Genomic DNA, 22,770 nt, shown 5'->3' on the forward strand with positions numbered 1-22,770 from the left:
TCGAAGTGTGGGCGTTGATTGACTTTCGGTCGGATTGGCTGGAGTGACTATCTGTAAAAGATGCACCATGAAAGAACCAGCGATCGCAAAATTAGGTCGACTCCCTGTAAATATCAATCAGAACGATGCCCAAAGCAGGGTTTGATTCAATAAACTCACAGCTATGCCAAAACGCATTCCATTGCGCCCCAGTAAGCTTCTCGATAAATTCGACAAACTCCTTGATGCACAGTAAGGCCCCTTTCACAACCGCTTTAGCACCATCATAGGTCCCTTCTCCCATGTCTTGATTTCGCTGGATGATTGCCGGCCATCGGCCCAGAGGTCGTAGCAAAGCACGCAGAAGAGCCACGTGAGTGACAATGTAAGAAAGATAGAGGGACCCGTTTCCTTCGAGGTCCCCAGCACTAGGTCGTGTTGAAGATGTATTCGGTGTATTATGAGTTGGTTTCAGATTGCTTGGCAAGTTATCACGCCAGTCCTTGAGCCTAACACGAATTGAACGCGCTAAATCCAAGGAATATTGAAGGTCGTTAGAAGTCTTTCCAATAGCTTTTACGGTATAGAATGTTCTTTGGATATCCGACAAGATCATTGTTAATGTCGCTAGGTGATATAAGTGACTCCTTGTGTCGGGTGAATCTGACAAAGTATTTTGTACTAGTATATCTTGCCTCGGCAAAGATACATCGTAGTCGTCATCACTAAGGTGGCTGGGCATTCCCCGTGTAAGGGCAACCCATTTCTCCACGACATAAAGGCCCCACCAGAGTCGGCATCGAAGTCTTTTCTCCCAAGAAGGAATGGAGCTCCAAGATTCCGGATTTCGATGAAGACCAATGGTTTGCGCAACAGCGAGGGAAGTTGACATGAGCGACCATGCAAACGCTGTGTCAGAAAGATATATATTTGTGGGCAGTCTCTGTTGAAAAAGAAGACATGCTTGAAGGGTTGCGAGAGAAGGTGTGTGAAGTTCCTGCGATATACAAAGCCAGCACAAGCGATACAACTGCTCGCTTGATGGTGGATTCAACAGCAACGTGTAAAGACCACCATCATACATTATGAACGGAAGAGCAGTGGCGCAAATTGCTGTCAATAATGCCAAGGGCATATCGTGTAGTTCTGTTGGCGACGGTGGAATTTGGTGTTTTGATAAGATTGGAAAATAGGGGTCCACGTAGCGAGAATAGAGCTGGATAAGATGCCATGCTTCCGTGGAATCCATCATAGCCCATAGACGAGGCCAAGCATTGTCTAAAAGTTCTGGGTCTAGCTTCGGCTCAGCCTTCGCTAAAAGGGAGTGATTGGTAATGCCAAAAACGGTAGGAGGTGAAAGGTCAAATGATTCGTCATTTTTTTGGCGCGAACCGTTCATGATTCGGTACTTCAAACCGTTCACCTTCGGCAATGAAACGTTTTGGTCATCATATGGCTGGTGGCTCAATATGTGGATATCGGAAACTCCAGTTGGTCCGATGTAAAAGCTGAATGCTCCCGGGATGGATTCGAGGGAATCCATTCGAGATGGGGAATCCCTAGATACCGGTCCCCTTCGACTCGGTGGAGATTCTCCGGAGCTAGATGCAATGCTGCCACGCGAATCAATCCTCGCTGTGAGATTTAGATCGGGCGCGGACATGCTCGTCGGTGGACTTCTCGATTCTGTTCGCTGAGTTTGAGGTTCAAAGTCTCGTTCATTCACTAGCTGTCCTCGACAAGCTTCCTCTGGTGTCCACACTTCATCGCTTTGCTCGACGTTCGGTCGGGTTTCGGTGAAGACATGAAGCCACTCATCGGGATTGTCATTTGATTCAATAGTCCCCGAAATTGACTCGCCTAGCTTCGCTCTCTTCCGCGGCCCTGGAGCTTCTTCAAATGTGCATCCTTGATCTTTGTTGGTGCATCGGTGGCAGGGTGGTCCCAGTGGCATATTGCATGTGACTTTGCGCCTGCGACAAGAATCGCAAGGACGACATTTTCGAGATTTGTATGAGCGACCATTCTGATTTGGGCCAGAAGCATAAAAGTCCATTATGAGATCAATATAGAAGAAATTGAAGGAATAAAGAACGTTGGCAAGAGAAGCAAGTCCTTATCTCGTGCCCAGGCGCGGGCTTATCAGGCGTGTGGGGAAGGCCACTATCTGCGGGGATGATATAGTTCAAGTTAGACCCTAACGGGCCATATTGGAATGATTATCGTTCGGGTAGTCATTGGAACTACGTTTCATTGGTTAGTCATTTTTCTTTACCACATAAATTGTACAGTAGTCTATAGTAGAAATTGCAATTTAGACTCTTTTGCCACCGCGATTGGTGCATGAATTTGGCCCCGCTGTCGGTATCTCAGGCAAGAGGGTAAAAGTAAAGGAAATCTCCCCAGAGTTGATTAACCAATAAATGGTGTCAAACTTCTTCGTTTCCTCTAATTCAAAGTGTAGCCTCCAAGTCCAACAGTGCTTTGAGGAAAGGACTCGATAGAACTGTGTCCGCAACTTTTTCATCCATCGGCAACAGTGGTAGGCGTGGTCTATCTCCATACCCGAAGTTTCGATGCAACAACTTCTTCATCCCAGCAATCTACCACGGCCATTTTGTGAGCAAAACATCGACCATTGCCAGGATTCATCACAAAAAGTTTCACTCACCCCAATTTTCAACGCTACTCCGTCGGCAAGGGCGATCAGATTCTGTAATTCGGATGCCTCCTTAATGGATTTCGGGTCTTGGCAAAGATTCCACAGTTTGACACACGATTTCTAACCTGGGTCAGTTGATCTCGAAAATCAAAATTGCCAGGCCTGGTGATACTCACAGGAGCTATATTAGGGAGACCGCTGATTGCACCAGCCGATCCAACTGATATGGATGGCAACAAGAAGTCAATAAAGCCATCGATAGCCCGAAAGGGCGTAGTTGATGATCGAGGGTATTCTTGTTGGAATGATTGGCTCGAAATCTGAGCTATGACTCGAGTCAACTTGCCAACGTTAGCGCATCTGCCGACTTCTGTTAGCTGGAACGAATATTGACTGGGATATAATCAGCAAGCACGCACGTCAACTTTACACCACAAATATTGGCAGACGACTTGATAATTTGCACAATCAAATCGCTATCCATATCAATACCACCAGATACGGCAGGGAAGTTGTATATTATCCTGAAGTATGTTAGAGAATTCTAATGTCAAATGATCAGGACAATACAAACACTGGCACCAGTGATGTCGTTGCAATATCCACGAAGAATTTCTTAATCGCACTATAATCCGCCAGCAATGCTCCCGCATAATATCCTGGTGGAATTACCATCACATAATCTGCTCCTGCTTCTGCGGCGTCCTTGCAGAGTTGAATGGTTTCGCGAGTGCTGGCCGCTCCAGTACCCGCAACAATCGGGACATGCTGTAGGCTGATCTCATCCAACGCGAAGCGAGCGGACTGGATGAGCTGTTTCTTTTCTTCATTGCTCTAAAACAAAACTTCATTAGATTTTCCCTTGCTCTGTGATTAAAGTATCTTTCCCAGGAAGCTATTTACCAAGTGGACAGCCTCGCCCATAGACCCAGATACCACTGGGGTAGTTCCTGCGCTCGCGATAACTTTCAAATGGGTTAATTAATTGCGCAGATTTATGGGTATGCAATAAATGCTATACATTTGACATGGCTCTGGAAAGCATCAAGGTCTTCAATCCATATTAGCAACCTTTCAAATCCAGATCTTTTTTATTCAATCTCACCTAGATCTTCATTTCCATCAAAGAAGCAAGGTAACGGTGTATAGATTCCCGTGGGCAGTGGCCGCATTTTGTGTGGGTGCTGCTGGCTGGTATGTATCAGGTGAATTTCGATCGGAGCCTTTAGGCAAGGTGAAAGCTTTTTTGGCACCCTTGTCGCTGTCAACTATGGCTGTTTGACCCTCTATTTACCTTATTCCCTTACGGCTAGGGTGTCTAGGGTCTATGGGACACTAAGGTAAGGATAAGCGCTATAAGATACTGAGAGATAGGCCAAACCTTCCTATACGTGGCCGAAGTTTCAGAGCACCTTAGCTGCACCCACACTATCTCAATGATGACATGGGCCTCGATACCAAAGCGTTATCTTGTCTATTTACACCTATGAATTCCCATGTGTTCCTTTTGATTGCCTCTATAGTGGGAGTTGCTTTTGATCTCTATCTGAAACGGATACGTCACGTTCTCGAAATTGATATGCACAGCTGGGAATATTGAGTCATTCCAATTTTGAATAAGTGATGAGAAACAAATAAGCAATTATTCAATTGATTTGGAAAATCTAGTACAGGGTTGTTCGTCTTTTTTTCTCTAAAGCACAAAGCGGAATAAAGGACTATCTTCTCCCATCTCTCCTAGCTCCTCGGTTGTATAGGTTCTCTCGACTTCGGCAATATTTAAGCCGTCTCTACGCTTGTTTTCTTTGCGCATCAAATACCAATGTATTGTAGCAGGGATCATGGCACCAAGCACAGTAGCACCGACTGAGAACCCAAATCCGAGAGGATAAGTAGGAGCCTGTGATATGTTAGCCAATCCCGGGGATTTCTCTGAGTTGTTTCCCTGATCGATTTACCTCGCTAGAGATATAGATATTGGATCCAATACTACCCCCACCAACACTGCCAAGGAGCATCAAAAGGCCAATGGCAGCTGCTCTTTTTGAGGGGTTTGTGATATTAGAGCTCGTCCATGCACCGACCTAGATTTATCGAATAATAAGTCATGTGTGCGCTGCCAAGCATCAAAATTAGGCCTTACTATTGGTGCCTGTGCTGAATATCCAGCAGCAGCTAAGAATATAGCAAAGTAGCTAACTCCGGGGAGTGAAGAATAGTGGACAGTGATCCACAAAATAATGATACCACTAAATCAAAGTTAGCACCATTCTCTCGATTTCAGCAGGGATCAACCTACATAAGACCAAGAGTATATGCGCCCATTATGCATTGATACCGGCGACTCTTTCGATCACTGATATACCCGACAGCAACGCAAACACAGGTGGCGAAAATGTATGGAGGTGTAGTCAAAGCTTGCGCCTTCACTGAAGAATATCCAAGGTTTGCGACCATGGTGGGCAGAGTGTAAGAGAGCGAATATGTAGGGACAGAACCGCCCCACCAAAATAGCATCATCCTAAGAAATATTAGCGACCAGTAAAAGATAATAAGGAATTTGCGGCGTACATGAAGTAGGTTTTCCGGTCTTTCGCGGCTGCTATGACATCGCTCCAGCGGAATTCATATGTGGAGGAGACATGACCGTTGGCGTATTTGATGCGAAGGGAAGCATATTCAAGCTCCTCCTTTTGTGAGCCAAGAGGTAATCTTACCAACTTGGTATTGATGAGGAAATGCGCTATTTATAAATTTTAGTTCGTCAATAAATAGGTTCAAGTTTGGATGTTAAGATCTCACGGCAAGCAGAAAAAGCAACAAAGTCCTGCGAAGATGGTGATACATCCTTCAATCAGAAAAAGCCATCTCCACGCTCTCCATCCAAGGCTCCCATCAAGAGATCCAACACCATAAGCGATAACACCGCCAAAGGCACCTGCTGTGGTGTTGGCACCGTAAAAAATGGCCATTCTGGTGCCGATCTCTTTCGGGGTGTACCACATTGAGAGAATAAAATATGCCCCAGGATATAGTCCAGCCTCGGTAATTCCAAGCATCAGACGAATAACGATAAAACTACCATAAGAGCTTGCTTGCGATGTGAGAGTTGTGATAAGCCCCCAGGCACACACAATAAAAGGGAACCATATCTTGGGGCCAACTCTTCGAAGCATGATATTCGATACCGGTTCAAACAGTCCGTAGGTGAAGAAAAAGTACATAAGGGCAAGGTTGAATTGAGTACCATCCATACCAATGTCCTCCAAAAGACCGAATAGCTATGCTCAGAGATCAGTATTTTTGATTTGGCTAAAAGAATAATCATCTTGCTTACCTTCGCATTTCCTGCATTGGATTTATCGAGCGAACACATCAAATATAGAAAGCTCAGTGTCGGAAGTAGGCGCAGGTCTACTGTGTTCAAGTACAATGAGCTTCGAGAATAAGATCCATCATCGTGAAAAAATTACGCTTTCTGAGGAGCCTCTTCTTCGAGGCCCCGCTGAACTCATTCTCAAGGCGGAGAAAACGTTCATATTCAAGCGCCGAACTTTCGTTTGTAACCGTAGCTACTGCCTCTCCTTTTCGCTCTGTGTCGGTTATGGAAGATGGCTGTGAAGAATCAGTCGACTCCATGGCGAGATATCGTAGCGTTATTTTTTTTATCTCAAAATCGAAGTGAGTTGTCATGATCATGAGCGAGCTTAAGATATTTTCACATCACCTTAGTTTATCTTTTCCCTCGAGAGAGCTTTGCTATCTCTCGAAGGATTGAAACCATGTCGTTGGTTTGGCCCAGTTGAATGAGCCAGGATTACTCCTACCAAGTCCGATTCAGGCAAATTCCAATCAAACCACAGCAATAATAAAAAACAATATCAGTGATTCGCTGGATCGGTCTCCATCCTCTTGGCCGCGTTCGAGCGATACCACTGACAAGTCCCCGTGGGGTTGGCCGAGCGGCCAACTCTAATCTCAGTAATAATTCGATAGAAAATTGTGAAAATCCAGCACCCTATTCTAACCATACCAATTTTTGGCAATATTCTCCAGGGCTGTTAAATATGCTCCATAAATTGGATCGTCGTCTCATACTGAATAAACGACTTTTTTGTTTAACGACAAAATGTTTAGCACTGCTACAGACTCTACCACCAGCACCATTGCTCGAAAGGAAAACGACAATGATAAGCTCCTGTATCCAAAGTACATGCGTAAGTCTACTATGATATTAAAATTCGGTTATGAATCGTGGGGCGAAGGCTAAACCTTATCTCAACAGCGTTTTATGACCCTCTCGAGAAGGTAGAGGATATCGGTGCATTCGAACACATCGACCCTGGTCACCGTGCTGACCCTAAACTGCCTAATATTCTCGCAAATGTGACCAAGATGGTGGATCTGTCACCTCATGTGGGAACTGAGATCCACGGCGTGCAGCTCTCCCAGCTAGACAGTGCTGGGTTGGATGAACTAGCTCTCCTCGCTGCGCAGAGAGGTGCTTTGGTGTTTCGCGACCAAGACTTTGTGGATATTGGTTTCGAAAAGCAGAAAAAATTAGTCAGTCATTTTGGTCCTCTGCATATTCACGGCTGGGCCCCTCATCCTATTGCGGAATCGGAGGAGCATATGATCATATACGATCACAAAGAGTTAGACAACGACATTTTGCAACCATGAAGATTCAAGTGTTGATATTCAGTCAATAGTGATCTCCGAGTAAGGCAGTCTTGGGCCGGCCGGAGCCCAGTTCAATGGCACACAGACCAGAGCCCTGAGAAACAGCCTCCTGGAACCACCTTTATTGCTATGCTGGAGTCTCCTAGCACGGGTGGCGGGGATACGCTCGTAAGCTCCAGTGTTCGGGCATTCAGCAGTCTCTCACCTCGGTTTCGAAAGCGCCTCGAGGGTCTCACTGCTATTCACAGCAACAATGACGGTGTCACTCAAGAGCTTAAGCACGGCCAGAAGGCTATCATGCGACGACAAACGCTTCAATCTGAGCATCCTGTCGTGATTATCCATCCCGTGACGAAACAAAAAGCCCTATGTAAGGTCTTACCAAATCTTTTTTTTCTATTTCCAGGCTCCGACGCTCATATTTGAAAGATGTCAACCCAGTTTACACGAAGAAAATTGTCGGGTTCGACCAGGAAGAGTCCGATTGTATTCTCAAGTTCCTTTTTGATCATATCGCCAAGCGACAGGACTTTTCTTGCCGGATTCGCTATGAAGCAGGCACTGTCCTTGTATGGGATCAGCGGGTCACTAATCACTCGCAAACCCTAGACTACCCTGTTGGAGATCGAAGACATGGGTTTAGATTGACTCCCCTGGCAAACAAGCCTATCCCGGCAAAGATTGAGGAGGATGACGGAGAATGTTCAAGAGATGAGGCCCGGGTGCAACTTAACTTGTGTTGAGTTATTCGTTCAAGTAGTCTGACAATAAATTCTAATTATTCAAAAATTGAGAAAGAAGGTTATGTACAGAAGGAAACTTGTCTATAATTTCCAAGGTTGAATTGAGGGCTCCTTTCACTTTGAACAATATCCTATTCAAGATTGTATCAGATCAACTTTAAAGTCTAGTGGTTCCTTAATGGAGCATAGATACCTCGCCTAGAATATTTTTCTCTTAATTTTCACAGGTTGCTGTTGGGGATATATGTAGAACCACACCGTTCTACATGGGATGTCCCGATATTCACAATCAATAACTTGAACCCGATAAGAGCACAGTTGATGCAGAAAATGCTATCAATCAAAGACCGCCTCGATAAGGTAAGCCCCCCCCCTCTGGCCGGCAAAGCTTATCTCGAACCCAGTGATAAGCAGCGGAAATTGGCCGGCGCCCGCACCGGCGCGAATTTAAGCCCCCTCCCGGGGGCAATTGAAGGATATGTATTGATCACACAAAATATCATTTTACAGAGCAAAAATGGAATCTAAATTCGACCTGGTAGTTGTGAATGGCAATGTTGTTACTGCCAGTGACATTAGGTATTTCCACAGCGATTACGAAAGAATGTTGAGGGAAACGGTGGCTAACTCGACAAAGTACATGTTGTATTGGAATCAAAGATGGAAAGATTCGAGCTCTTGCAGACTCATTCACAGGAGATGAATTGAAAGGCGCGGAAGTTATAGATGCACAGTCTGTTATGTCAACGTGAATACTAAAGGGCAACAAGCTGAGTCTCGCAACAGAGGTGCCTATGTAATGCCAGGGGGTATTGATGCTCATGTCCATCTGTGTCAGGATCTGGAAACTGGTAAGTGCAAAATTCTGGCGTTAGAGAATAATACTAATTATATCCTGGTATAGGGCCCCATGGCTTAGGTGGTGAGTGTGCCGACAATTTTGAAACAGGGTCTCGAAGTGCAGCTGCGGGTGGTACGACGACCATCATTACCTTCGCGACCCAGACTCGCAAAGGAGAAGACCGCAGTTTGCTGAAGGTAGTGGAAGCTTACAACACTCGTGCTGAGGAGACGGGCAGCTACGTTGATTATGGCTTTCACATCATTATCGTTCGGAATGATGCTGACATTCTCGAGAATGAGATGCCAATCTTGATGAATGACTGGGGCATCAGTAGCATCAAATTGTTTTTGACTTACAAGACCCAGTGCCTTACTGATTCTCAGCTACTGGATGTCATGTTTGCAGCTAGGAAGAATGCGATTACCACAGTGAGTTCCATTATCGTGAGTTATAAATGGTCACTAATTTGTTGCAGATGATCCATGCCGAGAATGGTGATATGATCGAATGGTTGACAGGTAGTGTCGAAAGTATGCTGATTTGAATCAAAGCTAACTAAAGTCAAGACAAACTCGAGCAAAAAGGCATGGTTGGTAAGTTGTTCCTAACACCAGAAAATATTTCTAAACTCACTGATGGCAGCCCCTTTTTACCATGCTTTGTCGCGCCCACCAATTGTCGAGGGAGAAGCCACAAATCGAGCAATCGCTTTAGCTCAGCTGATTCAGAGCCCGATTCTTTTCGTTCATGTCGGATCAGTGGTACGAACGGCGCTTTCCATTTAAAGTTTATTGCTAATTCCAGTAGCTTGGGGCAGCTAATCTCCGTCGGGCACAAACCATGGGTTTACCAATTTATGCGGAAACATGCCCCCAGTATTTCCATTTGACTTGGAATGATCTGGTAAGTTATTCTATATATACGAGAAATAATGGCTCTAATGCCTAGCTATAATGTTAGAAACGCTTCCACTCTCCCACTTGCTTCGAGAACAGCAAAATGATCTGCTCGCCACCTCCGCCCCTCACTGTGTCCGACCATGAAGATCTCTTTGTGTGAGTTTCCCAAGCTCCATTTTTCTCAAAAGTCTATGGAAATTTATTTTAACCGATAAAGTGGTCTCGCAAATGGTACGTTCACGATCTACTCCTCAGATCATTGCCCTTTCCGCTATGACCATCCCCATGGGAAGCTATCGGGAGTGCTTGAGCACAAGCCTAGTATGGAAGGCGAAATTGAACATCAGCATGAAGGGAAGGAATTGCAAGGCCTCTTGCGCCGCAAACAGGGTGCATTTCGTTTTTATTCCCAATGGGATCCCTGGTGTGGAGACACGATTGCCTTTGCTATATACTGGGGCACTGGCAAAGGGTCGGATTTCACCACAGAGATTTGTCGAGTTGACATCTACTAATCCTGCAAAATTGGTAAGGACGAGATCGTTTGCTATGTTTTTGCTTTCTTTGAATGTTAATAAGGGGTAGTATGGCATGTACCCAAGGAAAGGCGCGCTGATGCCTGGATCCGATGCCGACTTGGTGATTGTACGATTTCCTCCCTCGTTAACCCAGAACTGGTATATTGATACATGAGAACTTAGTGGCACCCGGATGAGACTTTCAAATCGTTCCATCTCACCAACTCCATGCTCCATCACAATGTTGATTGTAAGTGGCTGGTCTACGGAAGATGATATGCGAGATCTAACACCACACCTTTCTTCAGACACGCCGTATGAAGGAACTGAATTCAGCAATTGGCCTCGATATACGATTCTACGTGGAAAGATCATTTGGGCGAACGGGGAAATCGTGGGGAAAGTACGGGATGGAAAGTATGTGAAGCGTGGTCCTAGCCTGTTGAGTCAAGGGTCACCTCGCGCTGATCGAGACCCACGCCGTGTGGCATCTTGGCTATATGAGTAATTTGAATTGATTATTTTGTTGAGGTGACAGGAAAAAAAGGAAAATTCAAGAAGATGTAAGGAGGATTTTGGCGAACAGTGAATGACGTTCTAAGGATAAGATAGGCTGGGCATACTACGTAAGAGAAACAGGAACATGCATTCTAAGCCAGTCCTCCAATACCAATGTTGCCGGGTAAGACGGATCTCCAAGACGAAGGAGCATCCGTACATGACCCTCAAAACCCTCGCCCTCAAAGACACGTAGATCAACCTTGGTCCCAGAAGCATGTAGCGCCGCAGCCAACTCAACCGCCTGCCGCACATCTCCCTGTCGATGAGCATGCAGAAGCAAGAAAGCCGCTGCATTAGGCGCGCACGCATGGTAGGTCGGTGATATTGCGCGAAGTCGCTCGGGGTCTGTTCCAAGAGCCCGGATCAAACTCTCCACCACTGGGCCGGGACTATCGAGTAGTTCGCCGGGGCATTGTAATTCGAACCATCGATGGAAACAACTCCTCTAACGACGTGGATGTCAACACCCGCCCGCGTGAGATATTTCGTGTCCGTTCCTAGCAGGGTAACGACATGTGCACCGGAACTGTGACCCATCAGAATCACCCGCTCGGAGTCTATATCTAGACTTGCTGCGTTTTTGAGCAGAAAGCTTATCGCCTGGGCTATTTCCTGGACCTGCTCTTCGACTTCGATGACGGGGATGAGCGTATAGTTTACTGACGCGAAGGCGTAGCCCTGTTCGGTCAGATGAGATACTTTGACTGAGCCGATGGAGTCAAGATTCGTTCCTATACGCCAACTGCCGCCATGCACGAAGACGATTGTTGGCGCTTGGTGGGATTTTGGGTTCGCTTTCCAGAGGCGCAGATGTTGGGTGTCCTTCTCTCCGTAGGATATTTCTCTGCCTCCGGTTGGTTTGTCGGCTATCAATTCTGCCATGAGTTCGGCAACCCTTGATGGGGCGATGTCATCGTCTGGGTCTGTTTTCTGGAAGATTTTTAGTCCGGTTATCTCGTTTCCTCTGCTTGCTATTGTGGCAGGAGACTCGGATAGGTCGGGGTTTGCGTGGTCTTCAGGTTGGGTTGTCGGACTGATACTACTAGTAGTATCGGCAGATGCAGCCATCATGCAAGATCGTGCCCAGGTTGCTTGAGTGCCTAGGTGGTATGAGTTGAGGATATATCAGGAGGGTTCAAACAATGCTAGTAGTGCTGGTACCTAGGTATGCAGCAATTGATTTAACTTGGATACCCCAACAGTTGGGTTTTAATAATATTTATATTGAAAAATTCCGGGGTTTAAATACACTCACCAGGCATACAAGTAGATGCGTACTACGAATCTTATACGAATATCTGTGAGTCAGGTAGAACTACTTGAGTAGTAGTACGAGCATCATGATGTAAGATGGGGAAGAAATGACGATACCTGCCAATGGGCAGTGTACTACTATCCCGAGGTCAGTACTGATGGAAGTCATGGCATACTCGTTGTACTAGCATCGTACATATACTATACTTCCTACCTGACATAAACAGACGATGTGATACTAGTATCTCGGTGGGCGGGAACCCACAGAAACTCATACTACTACTCGTAGTATTTTGACAAGTATCTCCTAGGTATGCATTGTGACAGTGACATATCAGAGATATTACCATCTAGAATCCTACTTTCAAATTGGTGTGCCCATACTAGTACACCTCTTAATTCTGCTTAGACCGGGCCGGGCTCTGTACATGAAACCCGGTCAGCCAGTCGCTGATTTTTGAACCTCGGGGGCGGACCGCCAAGGAGCGCGGTTCAAATGCGAACCCCGTTTCACCCGGTGGATCTCCCAGGTACGTACGAAGTCAGCGAAAATGAACTAGTTGTTAGTAGTTGATTTTGGAGGAAGGCTCAAGCGACCAGGCTAAAGAATTATTTCATGGATGGTGGGGGACTCGTTGATCATCAATCTACGGATAAAGGGAGAGTAGTTAAGATGAATCACAGTAGTTAAAACCGGGATGGAACTTCCGTCCTATCATCTGAACGAGAATAGACGGTCAGGGAAGGAAATGCAACCCTTGATGATTTCAGATGCAGATTGATTTTGGGACGATCTCTGTGGAGGGTTGCGATAAAGTCAATATTAATTTCACGCCCTTCGGCAAGGCTAAGATCAAAAGAGACAGAGCAGGGGCACACGGGCCACGGACACAGCCCGGGGCGGGGACAGGATTGGGAAAGGATCGGTGGAGTCTGTACTCCATCGAGAGAGTGGTCGAGTCGAGTCGGAGACGAGGGTTTTGTTCCGAGGGTCATCCGCCGGGGTTTTACCTTGAGGCTAGGGAATACGTAGTTGAGTGAGATTGTCGGGCAACCGTTTTGGATTAATAATGCTGCGAAGATGCGAACACGAAAACACGAGCCTGGGCGTCTTTGTCGCAAATATGAAGATGAAGAAAAGATCCAGGCAGACGTCATGCACGGGAAAGAGGATCCGCAGAGGAATAGATCTGGCGCTGTTTTAAGTCCAGGCCACCACAGTATCAGTATCAGGGGACTGGGAATTTCTCAAACGTTGTGGATGAAGTGTGGATGCCTTGGGACATGCCAGGCAAAGGGCGTAGATTGGTCAATTGGAGGAGAGGGGGAGGAGAGGGGAGGGAGGCTCGGGAGGGAGGTACTTGTCGGTACTTGCAGTGGTGGGGAGGAGGGGAGGAAGGGAGGAAGGGCAGTACAAAATAGAGTGTGTATGTAGGCACTGTCATGTACCGTCATGTACCGTCATGTACTGTTTGTCCTGGTGTAGCCTCCTGCGGGTCCCCCAATAGGAGGGGCCACCGGAGTCTCAACCAATCACAACGCGACAATCAAGTGTGACTCACACCCCGTGACCTGAACCAGGCCTCAGCCCCAACGAGTCCTGATTGCTGATTGGCCCACCGGACACTCGGCGCACACAGCCAAATTGGTCTTCCGCTTAAGAAGTGCCTGAATTCCCCCCCCGTCGATGCCTGCCTTTTTCTTTCTTCCTTCATCCACCGTGATTTATTCATCCATCTATAACTACATCCACACTCTGATATCATCTCTAAATTTTCCACCATTCTGCCTACACTGAAACATCATTTTGAATCCCCGATCCAAAATGGCCGCTTTCTAAGCGACTCGTCTCGACAGTCTCCGTCTTTCTCACTAGAGACAGACATCATTGATCCCACGGGAACTTCGTCTTTTTTCTCCCCTCAACAACCTTCTTCAGAGTCTCCTTTTCAGGACCCTCTGAACTTCAGCAGCCTCCCCGCTAGCTCAAGTTCTCCCAACCCCAACTCTTGCCCGATCGACTTTACGTCGTTCACCACGGATACCTTCCAGCAATCATGGCTTCCCACGCCCCCGCCCCATCTGCCACAGGCCTCCAGTTCGAACAACAACAGCAACAACAACAACAACAGTGCGTTAGAGGACTTCGTACTCTATCCCGCTCCGCAAGCTCCAGCTCCTCGTCCGCAGCCTCAACTCAGAGACTCGCGTGCGACCGTACCCTCGAGTACTGCCCCTAAGCCATCTGCCCTCCAGCCCTTTCTGGCGCAGAACAATCCTCGAAGACATTCCTTCAGCCTACAGTTGCATCGTCATCTCCAGCAACAACAGTTCTCTGGTTCTCCCCCTCAGGACCCCAGAGTGACCAAGCTTGCCCGGTCTCCTTCCTACTGGTCTCACCCCAACTTGAAGCGCTCCCCGCACTACCACGCGGCTTCCGTGCCTTCATACTCGCCTCACAGTCACCCTTCCGCTCCCACCTTCCACGCCGGAACCCCTGATCTTTCTATATTTGAAAAAAAGAAACAACACTACTTGGCATCCCGCCGCAATATGTCCGCTCCGAACTTCACAGGTAATTTCTCCTCTGACTCTGAATCTAATTCCTCCGAATTTATCGCTCATACCCCGCCTTCAGACCCCGACGCCGATCTCTTCGGCTTCCCCTCTACCGGCCTTCACACCGGCATGGGTTCTCCCCTCGACCTTGGCCAGCTCCCACTGGGCCACGAGGCCGATGTTTTCTCTCCCGTCGCACCCACGGGCACTATCTCGCCCAAGGATCTGATGTTTGACGCTTCCGTGCCCTCTTCGGGCACGTTCACTGATCTGAGCACTCCTCCCTACGACTCGCCTGCTACTTTCAGCCAGAACCCTTCCCCGCTATTCACTGATGTGGATTACATGGGTCAGGAGGATTGGGCCCCACTCTTCCATGATGCTTCCGCTGGAGGCAACGTGTTTGATGCCCAGTTCGATGTTGCTGCTGCTCTCGCTGAGACACAGCCGAAGCCCGAGCCGATGTCGCCTGCTCCCAAGCGCGTGACATCTGCCAAAGCCTCTCCTATTCCTGCCACTGGCCACACCAAGCACTCGAGTGTTTCTGGCATCAGCCGCTCGCGCAAGGAGCTGTCGCCCGTCGATTTCGACCCGACCGACCCCATCGCCGCGAAGCGTGCTCGTAACACCGAAGCCGCCCGCAAGTCTCGTGCCAAGAAGATGGAGCGTCAAGCCTCTGCCGAGCGCACCATCAGTGATCTGCGCAAGCAAATCACCGACCGTGACGAGACCATTGCCAAGCTTCAGGCTCAGCTCCGTATCCAGGAGAAGTTCCAGTGAAACTCACGGACATTTTAAAAGCTCTTTGCCATTTCTTTCATCCGAACATGTGTTCTGTTTCGTGATATTGTATTGTGTTTTTCTTTTCATTTTATTTCCGGCAAAATTGGTTTGATGGGCGCGGGGGTTAATGGGTCAAGCCTATTTCCCCGACGTCTCCAGGAGATACCAGAGCATTGCCTCTTTGGATCTCTCAAAAGTTCGACATGACCAGAGACGTCATTGTTACATTTGCTTAATTTCCTTTCTCCTAATATGTTTTTTTTTAATTGTTTCAGCCGGTTCTGATTGTCTCCCTCGCCACAACGAGTGGATTGACTCGTGGCTCTTGCTATTATTTGATTAGTTAATTTGAAATCGAGTCTTCTCTTTCACTTTGTCCTGAAGTAGTATGCAGAAGAGATCAGTAATCCTTAGCTCTCTTGGTAGCACTCTCGGTTTGATGCCAGTGTGCGGTACCGAATTTGCGATTAACGGAGTTTGACTAGAGTATTCTCTTGACAAGGTAAGGAATGAATAGGCCAGTTCTCCTTCAATCCTAAACTTCTCTCTTTGTATACACCCCAGTGCTCACAGCATGATATCCTCTCTTACCCACCCTCGCCGTCAAGTCACTCCGCCATGGCTCGCCACGCATCAACCTATCCACAGCCCCGGCAAATGTAAACTTCGGATTCCACCCCAACTCAGCAACAGCCTTGCTGGAATCATAAACCCGATCAATCCGCGCGAGATGCTTCCACCCCTTCCCCTTAAACACCGAATCAACATCAGGCGAAATCTTACTCACCACCTCCGCAGGACTCCGACTCAAAGCATCAAGCGTCTCAATATCCCGACTGAAAGGCGGCGGCGCACTAATGATATACTTCCCCACCGAATCCCGCTCGCCTTCGCCATCGCGCAAACCGCCGCACCGACAATATCCTCAATATCAACTCTTCGATACGCCAATTCCAACACCTTCAGATTCTCATCACTCATTGCCGCACGTCTATCCTCATCATCGTCTTCCTCGGGGAAAAACCGACTCGTGCGAAGAACTAACACCGGCATCCCGCTCGTCCTTTGCATTAATGCGCACATCTCCTCCGCCGCAACTTTCGTCACGCCGTAGATATTCTTCGGCACGGGAACAACCTCTTCGTCGATCCAGGCAGCTGGGTTTCCGGGCTTGGGACTTAACGCCATACCGAATGCGCTGGTTGTGCTGAAGAAGACGAAGCTCTCGATTTGATTGACAAATCGGGATGATTCCTCGAGCAGGATCAGTGTGCCGGTGATATTTGTTGTGATGAATTCTTCTTTGCTGTGACTGCCAATGTGTGGCTTGTGTAAGGTTGCGGCATGTAGAACGTGCTTGATGGCATTTGAGTCGAAAATTGACGCGATGAAAGCCCTGTCACTGACTGAGCCGACGAGTGTCGTTGTTGGCGAGGGGAGAATGTCGATGCCTAGGGGTTTGTAGCCTAGGGATGGAAGACTGAGCATCAAAGCTGTGCCGAGATGGCCAGATGAGCCGGTGACTAGGACGTCGAACGATGTTTCAGACGACATCTCGGCGTGTTCAGGTTTGTTGGAAGATGTAATTTGAATATTTCCACCGTTTACCTTGGATAGTAGTATTAAGGGATATTAAAGATGTCTCCGCGAGTATAAGAATGTATAAGAACGCAAAAACTTTTCAGGATCTAGTAATCTCATTCTGTAGATGAGTCATTCGGCAGGACATATCTCGGGAATCGGGGCGGGAGTATGATCCGATACTAGTAGTAACTAGGGCAAGTTCAAGTTCAAGTTGCATGAGAACGTCAAGTACTAGACTTGGTGGGAACGTTGACCTAAATATGAAAAAGATTTTCTCGATTTTAAAAATGGCTTAAAACAAGCAATAAAAAGCTGGTTATAGGCGGCAAAAACCATCTGAGGTACGCAAACCACTATTGGTACCTACTACTGCCACGGTTAACTGCTCACTTTTAGAATGAGAAGGACATACTATCTCATCATTTTATGTTTTTTCTATCTCACAACTAGACAGCATATTCCCTCAAGTTATGGTTAAACCAGCTCAGACTTGCCTTTTGCACCCTCATGAACCGCCAACCCTTCCAACCCGGTTCTCTCTCCCATTCATCCCAACCCGTGAGAAAACATGCACACGCCGTAGTCAAACTCCGCCCGAGCTACACGCCGTCCTGGGACTGCTGTTACTCTGGGAGGATGAAGACAGGTGTACGTGCGAGCGAGAACTCACATAGTAAGAGAATGTGAACAAGAGAGGATGGGTGAGGGATGGGGTCTCAGAAGTATCTGATTCCATGGTTTGTCATCATCGCTGGATTAGGTCTGTATTCTAGACCGGGAAGTCTCGAGGACATGCGTGAACAGCAAAGGGGAATCGAAGAAAATGGAGGAGTGGGGTATCAAAGAGAAAGGAAATAGAATGTATAGACGGGAATGGAGATTCAACTCAACGCATCAGTCCCCTTTGTCCGACCTTTCTCCATCTTGGCAGTCCTCGCACCGAATTGAATAGCTCTCTTTTTCTCACGCGCAACCTGCTGCAAGCCTAATCGAAGCGCTACGAGACGAAGAGACATCTTCTCGGCATCAATACCAGCTGTGATTCCAGCTTGGTCTTCGCCATTGCTGACAACAGGCTCTGGAAGACCAAACCCGCATTTCTTCCAGACCGGCACCTGAAGTGTCCACGCAACGAAATCTTCGTCTAGAAATGGGAACCGGGTTTCCCGGCCCCAGTGCGACAGAACTCGATCATCACGACCAAGATTGCGCTGTCCGAGTCTGCTGACGTCGAGATGAATCTCAGCGACCAGTCCTTCGAAACCGTTGCGGTTGAAAGAGACGCCGTGACGACCATATCCCGCAAAGAGTTCGTCAGCACCGAGGCCAGAGAGGAGAACGCGTGCGAAGGTTGTGTAAATGTCTTCTGATGGTATGCTAGGATCCGAGGACGAAGTATAGCATGTGCCTTGACCGCGCGATGCGAAGTACAGGGCGCATGCGATAGAGAGATCCATTTCAGTGTTGTGGGGTCTCATGAGACGCTTGACTTGGTCTCTGTGTGCGAGGGTTTCGGTGTAGGGGATGTTGATGGCGATGAAACGCCAGGTTCGCCCTGGGCAGGTCTTTTGGAGTTCGGCAAAAGCCGAACGGCCCGTCATGCGATCGGGGCATGCTTCGTAGATCGAGAAGGGGCTTTGGGGAGATGACGATGAAGATTGGTGGTTTGAGTTAGCTGCTGCAGCGGCTACTCGTGGATTTTCGAAAGCGACATTAAGTAGGTCGATGGGTTCGTCGAGTGGAATAATGTCGTGTGAGAGCCTGGCAAGGAGAGTGCAGTCGAGTCCGCCAGAAAAGAGGACTGCGACTTTCGCACTTTCGCCCTTGACGTAGTTTGGAGGCTCAGGAACATTTTCAACTCGGAGAGTCAGTGATTGATGGAGTCTTGACTGAAGGTCTATGATAGCCTTGGTCTCCAAGGTTAATAACGGGGGCTGTGTCTCCGGAATAGACATGTTCATTGGTGGTATTGGGCTTTTCTGGAAATTTGTCAGCTGTCGTTGTATACACGGTGAGATTTTGAGACCAACAAGATGTCCCTCTGGGGGTGAAGATTCAGAACTCCAGGGCAGGGTCTCAATCTTATATCTTCCACTGAAAGCAGAAAGCGGATCTTGCTGTGCTTCAAGGTCGATCATATATACACCACTGGTGCCAACCTCTTCAAATGATGTAGTTGAAGATCCATCACACAGGCTGCAAATCTTCAGAGCTCCATCCTCATCTAAGCCTTGCAGGAGAGATCTCCGGCCCAGACAATCTCTGCTAAAGAAGACCCGTGAATTGATCGCATCGTAGAAAACAAAAGCAAAGGGCCCAGTAATACTTGCAACAGCATCGGCCAGTCCACCAAGGGCCTTCTTACGATCGCAGCTCACGGCTTTCAAAAACAATTTGAAGACCTGCTGCGTATCATTGCCTTGGACCCGCTCGCCGGAAATCTTCCATGCTTCCCCATTCCAGCAAAGTACTGACTCTGTGACGGGGTCTACAAGTGGCTGGTTGTAAATATGGTCTCCTCGTAACGCGAGGACCGTCGATACGAATGTGAGGTGGTGGGACAGGGGCTGCGACAATCCATCTTGTGTCGAGATTCCCTTGTGCACTGTATGCTTTTGGCAGCTGTCGGGGCCTCGCTTTTGGAGCAGAGTGTTAGTCTCCTCTGTCGGTGGGGTGTATTTTGTCGATATCGAAAAGAATATCCCACACATGATTGGGGGAGTGCCTGCAATGGAGGCGAGGAGATGTGTTTGTCGTGGTGGACTTTTCCTTTTTGATGCCACCCGCGATTCTTAGTCATCTTTAGTTACTGTACGTTTGTCTAGTACCAGTATTTGTCGATGCAGGACAATAAAACCAGCTTAAATAGATGGAGAAAGTGAAGTGATCGTAAGTGAGATTGAGAATAAATTATAATATACCTGAAATGATTACTAAATATCAAAATAAACAAGCTGTATTCCACTCTATAACTATTCCATCCAGCGTGTATGCCATGACGGAGCTGGACTGACCTCGGCCCAATGATGATCCGCTCATCAACAGTGAGCCTCAACTCCCCCACACGCCCTTTCAAGATCGCCCTGAACCTGTTGTCGAGGTCTGCATGCCGAATATAGCATATGTCGACCACAGAGCTCTCCGCCTCCCCGCCCGTAGGGAAGGGGGACGATCAGCCCGCCCCGGAGGCGTCCCAGGCCCATACCATGCCCCCAACCGACCTCCCCGAAACGCCGACGCAGCTTGACCCCTCGAAGGAGAGCCTACAACAGAACGACGAGAAGGCAGAATCACCTGCGGACCATAGTTGCCCTCAAAATATGGATGATTCAAAGGAAGACTCAATAAAGGTTACAGACTCGCCCGACCTAGTCCCGCCTCAGCCGGACCCGCTGGCGGGACAAATGGAAGGGCTATCAGTGTCAGCGAAGAATGTGTCGGAGGCTGTGCCTACACCTGTATCCCAAGCAAATACTCCCCCGCCCCCTCCTCCTCCCGAAAAAGACGATGCCTACGTGAACTCCACGAACCCCCTGGCGCTCACAATACCGTCAGCGAACGACCCCACCTCCGCTCCAAGCTCCGAAAAAGAGCTCCCAGACGTGCCTGGAGATAGTGACCCAGAGTCGAAGAAAGCTAGGAAGACCGATGAGTCTCGCGATGATGATAATGGCTCACAGCCGGAGATCCAGAGCATCATGGGCCAATTCCAGGACCCTGCGCGAACTACTGATCAGCAGGAGATCATGTCTCCCCGACTAGAGCTCGCCGACCAATTTCGTGGCCACCAACATTACTTTCCACCTCGCAAGTCAAGTCTAGAGCCTGTACAGCCCACGTCGACTGGATCTACGGCTGCCTCACCACCGAGCCTTAAGCACCCCTCACCCGCATCTCAGCACCATCATACCCCCGGCGGCTACGATGAACCGCCTGCAATGAGGCGACAATCATCTTCTTCAACAGTCCCACCTCCACCCGAGCCTGAACCCGATCAGAGGTTTGATTTCCATCGCTTCCTGGAGCAACTGCGTCACCGGACGGCCGATCCGGTGGCCAAGTTCCTGCGATCATTCCTCTTGGAATTCGGAAAGAGACAGTGGATGGTTCATGAGCAAGTCAAAATCATCAGCGATTTTTTGGCTTTTATCACAAATAAAATGGCCATATGTGAGGTGTGGCGTGATGTGTCGGATAGCGAATTTGATAACGCCAAGGAAGGGATGGAGAAGCTCGTCATGAACCGCCTATACTCCCAAACTTTTGCACCGGCGATCCCAGCCCCACCCACCATTCCCAGAAGTGCTAGCCGCAGTCGACGAAGAGAGATCGAGAGAGCCCATGGTCCTTGGCGGCGTGGTCAACACCAGGAAGATATTGAGCGGGATGATATCTTGGCACAGAAGATTCGCATATACAGTTGGGTCAGCGAAGAACACCTAGATATACCTGTTGTGAGCGGCAGTGGGCGTCGATTCTTGAACCTTGCTCAACAAGGTAAGTGATGCTGTGGTTCCCCAACCCGATCAGAGGCGATTTCTAACCCAAATCTTCAGAAATACTTAAAATTAATGGCTACCGAGCACCGCGGGATAAGGTTATCTGTATTTTGAATTGCTGCAAGGTTATTTTTGGTCTTTTGAAAAACTCCAAAAAGTCCGACACCTCGGCCGATTCCTTCGTTCCGCTCCTTATCTACGTGGTGTTGCATGCGAACCCCGACCATCTCGTCTCTAATATTCAATACATCCTGCGGTTCCGCAACCAAGAAAAGCTCGGCGGCGAAGCCGGATACTATCTGTCATCCCTGGTAACTACATACGGAATTTTCCCCCCCTTTCTGAATGCTTCGGTGACTAATATTCGTCGCAGTCCGGGGCCGTCCAGTTTATTGAAACGCTAGACCGCACAAGTCTCACCGTCAGTGACGAAGAATTCGAGCGCCATGTCGAAGCAGCAGTTCTGGCGATTGCAGAAAAGAACCGCGAACATGAATCCATGCATGAAAAGCCCTTAAGCCAACCCACAACCTCGCGCGGCCCTCCCCAGTCTGGCCCAGTCCAGCCTGGGCCAAGCCGTAAAGATGCATCTCAATCTAGCGATGATGACACATCTGCACCGGTCGCTGGCCTATTACGAACCATCCAAAAACCTCTCTCCACAATCGGTCGCATGTTCTCCGATGAAACCGATGCCGGGGCCCCTCATGATCGGCCTCTTCAACCAGCCGCTACGCCCCAACCAGCTCCCGCGCCGCCTCGTCTCACGCCGAATGTGTATCAGCCCCCGCGCTCCAGTAGCGAAGGGAGACGCTCCGGCGACGAGCGTCCATTCCCGCAAGAAGGCGCAAAGAAGAATCTGACGCGCGTCCTCGACGCCCAAGACGCAGCAGCTCGCCAAGCCAGTGCAGAAGATGCCGAGGCACGGCGCATCCAGCGCGCTGAACATAATAATGTCGTCGAGACGCTGTCGAACATGTTCCCCAACCTGAGACCGCGATGTTATTGACGACGTGGTGAAGATAAAGGAGGGAAGGTGAGTTACTCTGATTCCCCCAACTTGTGTCATACAAATTAGTTACTAACCTTTCTGACAGAGTTGGTCTAGCTGTCGACGCATGTCTTGCTCTCAGCACAGAGTAGTATATAGAAAAGAGTTCCTTAACGAAGCCCCTTTGAATTCCTCAAAGTGGAGAACGAGT

General features: G+C 48.4%; 10 protein-coding genes across 10 annotated transcripts; 4 read left to right on the forward strand and 6 right to left on the reverse strand.

Moving 5' to 3' along the window:
* Nucleotides 1-91: 91 nt before the first annotated feature.
* Nucleotides 92-2,035, reverse strand: N7509_010505 (Zn(II)2Cys6 transcription factor; the record flags this gene model as incomplete). Its single annotated transcript, XM_056635142.1, has 1 exon — nt 92-2,035. The coding sequence occupies one exon, from the start codon at nt 2,033-2,035 to the stop codon at nt 92-94; it is 1,944 nt and encodes a 647-aa protein (XP_056485762.1).
* A 397-nt stretch (nt 2,036-2,432) lies between these two features.
* Nucleotides 2,433-3,813, reverse strand: N7509_010506 (dihydrodipicolinate synthase family protein; the record flags this gene model as incomplete). The annotated part of the gene is made up of 7 exons (XM_056635143.1): nt 2,433-2,582; nt 2,651-2,761; nt 2,818-3,001; nt 3,061-3,165; nt 3,216-3,475; nt 3,545-3,606; nt 3,747-3,813. The coding sequence occupies 7 exons, from the start codon at nt 3,811-3,813 to the stop codon at nt 2,433-2,435; spliced, it is 939 nt and encodes a 312-aa protein (XP_056485763.1).
* Nucleotides 3,814-4,334: 521 nt separating this feature from the next.
* On the reverse strand, nt 4,335-6,017 carry N7509_010507 (uncharacterized protein; the record flags this gene model as incomplete). The annotated part of the gene is made up of 7 exons (XM_056635144.1): nt 4,335-4,573; nt 4,635-4,725; nt 4,785-4,890; nt 4,941-5,162; nt 5,213-5,384; nt 5,553-5,922; nt 5,979-6,017. The coding sequence occupies 7 exons, from the start codon at nt 6,015-6,017 to the stop codon at nt 4,335-4,337; spliced, it is 1,239 nt and encodes a 412-aa protein (XP_056485764.1).
* A 753-nt stretch (nt 6,018-6,770) lies between these two features.
* N7509_010508 (TauD/TfdA dioxygenase family protein) lies at nt 6,771-8,067 on the forward strand (the record flags this gene model as incomplete). Its single annotated transcript, XM_056635145.1, has 4 exons — nt 6,771-6,858; nt 6,927-7,296; nt 7,354-7,694; nt 7,754-8,067. The coding sequence occupies 4 exons, from the start codon at nt 6,771-6,773 to the stop codon at nt 8,065-8,067; spliced, it is 1,113 nt and encodes a 370-aa protein (XP_056485765.1).
* A 517-nt stretch (nt 8,068-8,584) lies between these two features.
* N7509_010509 (uncharacterized protein) lies at nt 8,585-10,836 on the forward strand (the record flags this gene model as incomplete). Its single annotated transcript, XM_056635146.1, has 13 exons — nt 8,585-8,646; nt 8,705-8,800; nt 8,854-8,918; nt 8,972-9,339; nt 9,387-9,441; nt 9,478-9,504; nt 9,554-9,672; nt 9,719-9,814; nt 9,872-9,966; nt 10,028-10,310; nt 10,396-10,455; nt 10,512-10,578; nt 10,637-10,836. 13 exons carry the CDS (start codon nt 8,585-8,587, stop codon nt 10,834-10,836), a joined length of 1,593 nt encoding a protein of 530 aa, XP_056485766.1.
* Nucleotides 10,837-10,950: 114 nt separating this feature from the next.
* Nucleotides 10,951-11,960, reverse strand: N7509_010510 (alpha/beta hydrolase; the record flags this gene model as incomplete). The annotated part of the gene is made up of 2 exons (XM_056635147.1): nt 10,951-11,267; nt 11,315-11,960. The coding sequence occupies 2 exons, from the start codon at nt 11,958-11,960 to the stop codon at nt 10,951-10,953; spliced, it is 963 nt and encodes a 320-aa protein (XP_056485767.1).
* A 954-nt stretch (nt 11,961-12,914) lies between these two features.
* Nucleotides 12,915-15,482, forward strand: cpcA (amino acid starvation-responsive transcription factor GCN4; the record flags this gene model as incomplete). The annotated part of the gene is made up of 2 exons (XM_056635148.1): nt 12,915-13,074; nt 14,026-15,482. The coding sequence occupies 2 exons, from the start codon at nt 12,915-12,917 to the stop codon at nt 15,480-15,482; spliced, it is 1,617 nt and encodes a 538-aa protein (XP_056485768.1).
* A 403-nt stretch (nt 15,483-15,885) lies between these two features.
* N7509_010512 (NAD-dependent epimerase/dehydratase family protein) lies at nt 15,886-17,039 on the reverse strand (the record flags this gene model as incomplete). The annotated part of the gene is made up of 3 exons (XM_056635149.1): nt 15,886-15,966; nt 16,081-16,321; nt 16,360-17,039. The coding sequence occupies 3 exons, from the start codon at nt 17,037-17,039 to the stop codon at nt 15,886-15,888; spliced, it is 1,002 nt and encodes a 333-aa protein (XP_056485769.1).
* A 911-nt stretch (nt 17,040-17,950) lies between these two features.
* On the reverse strand, nt 17,951-19,780 carry N7509_010513 (asparagine synthetase domain-containing protein; the record flags this gene model as incomplete). The annotated part of the gene is made up of 1 exon (XM_056635150.1): nt 17,951-19,780. The coding sequence occupies one exon, from the start codon at nt 19,778-19,780 to the stop codon at nt 17,951-17,953; it is 1,830 nt and encodes a 609-aa protein (XP_056485770.1).
* A 495-nt stretch (nt 19,781-20,275) lies between these two features.
* N7509_010514 (guanine nucleotide exchange factor VPS9) lies at nt 20,276-22,711 on the forward strand (the record flags this gene model as incomplete). The annotated part of the gene is made up of 4 exons (XM_056635151.1): nt 20,276-21,566; nt 21,626-21,879; nt 21,942-22,569; nt 22,668-22,711. The coding sequence occupies 4 exons, from the start codon at nt 20,276-20,278 to the stop codon at nt 22,709-22,711; spliced, it is 2,217 nt and encodes a 738-aa protein (XP_056485771.1).
* Nucleotides 22,712-22,770: the final 59 nt, after the last annotated feature.

The sequence above is a fragment of the Penicillium cosmopolitanum genome (assembly GCF_028827165.1).
Source record: "Penicillium cosmopolitanum strain IBT 29677 chromosome Unknown utg000009l:1.0-9042332.0:1.0-9050551.0, whole genome shotgun sequence".
NCBI lineage: Eukaryota > Fungi > Ascomycota > Eurotiomycetes > Eurotiales > Aspergillaceae > Penicillium > Penicillium cosmopolitanum.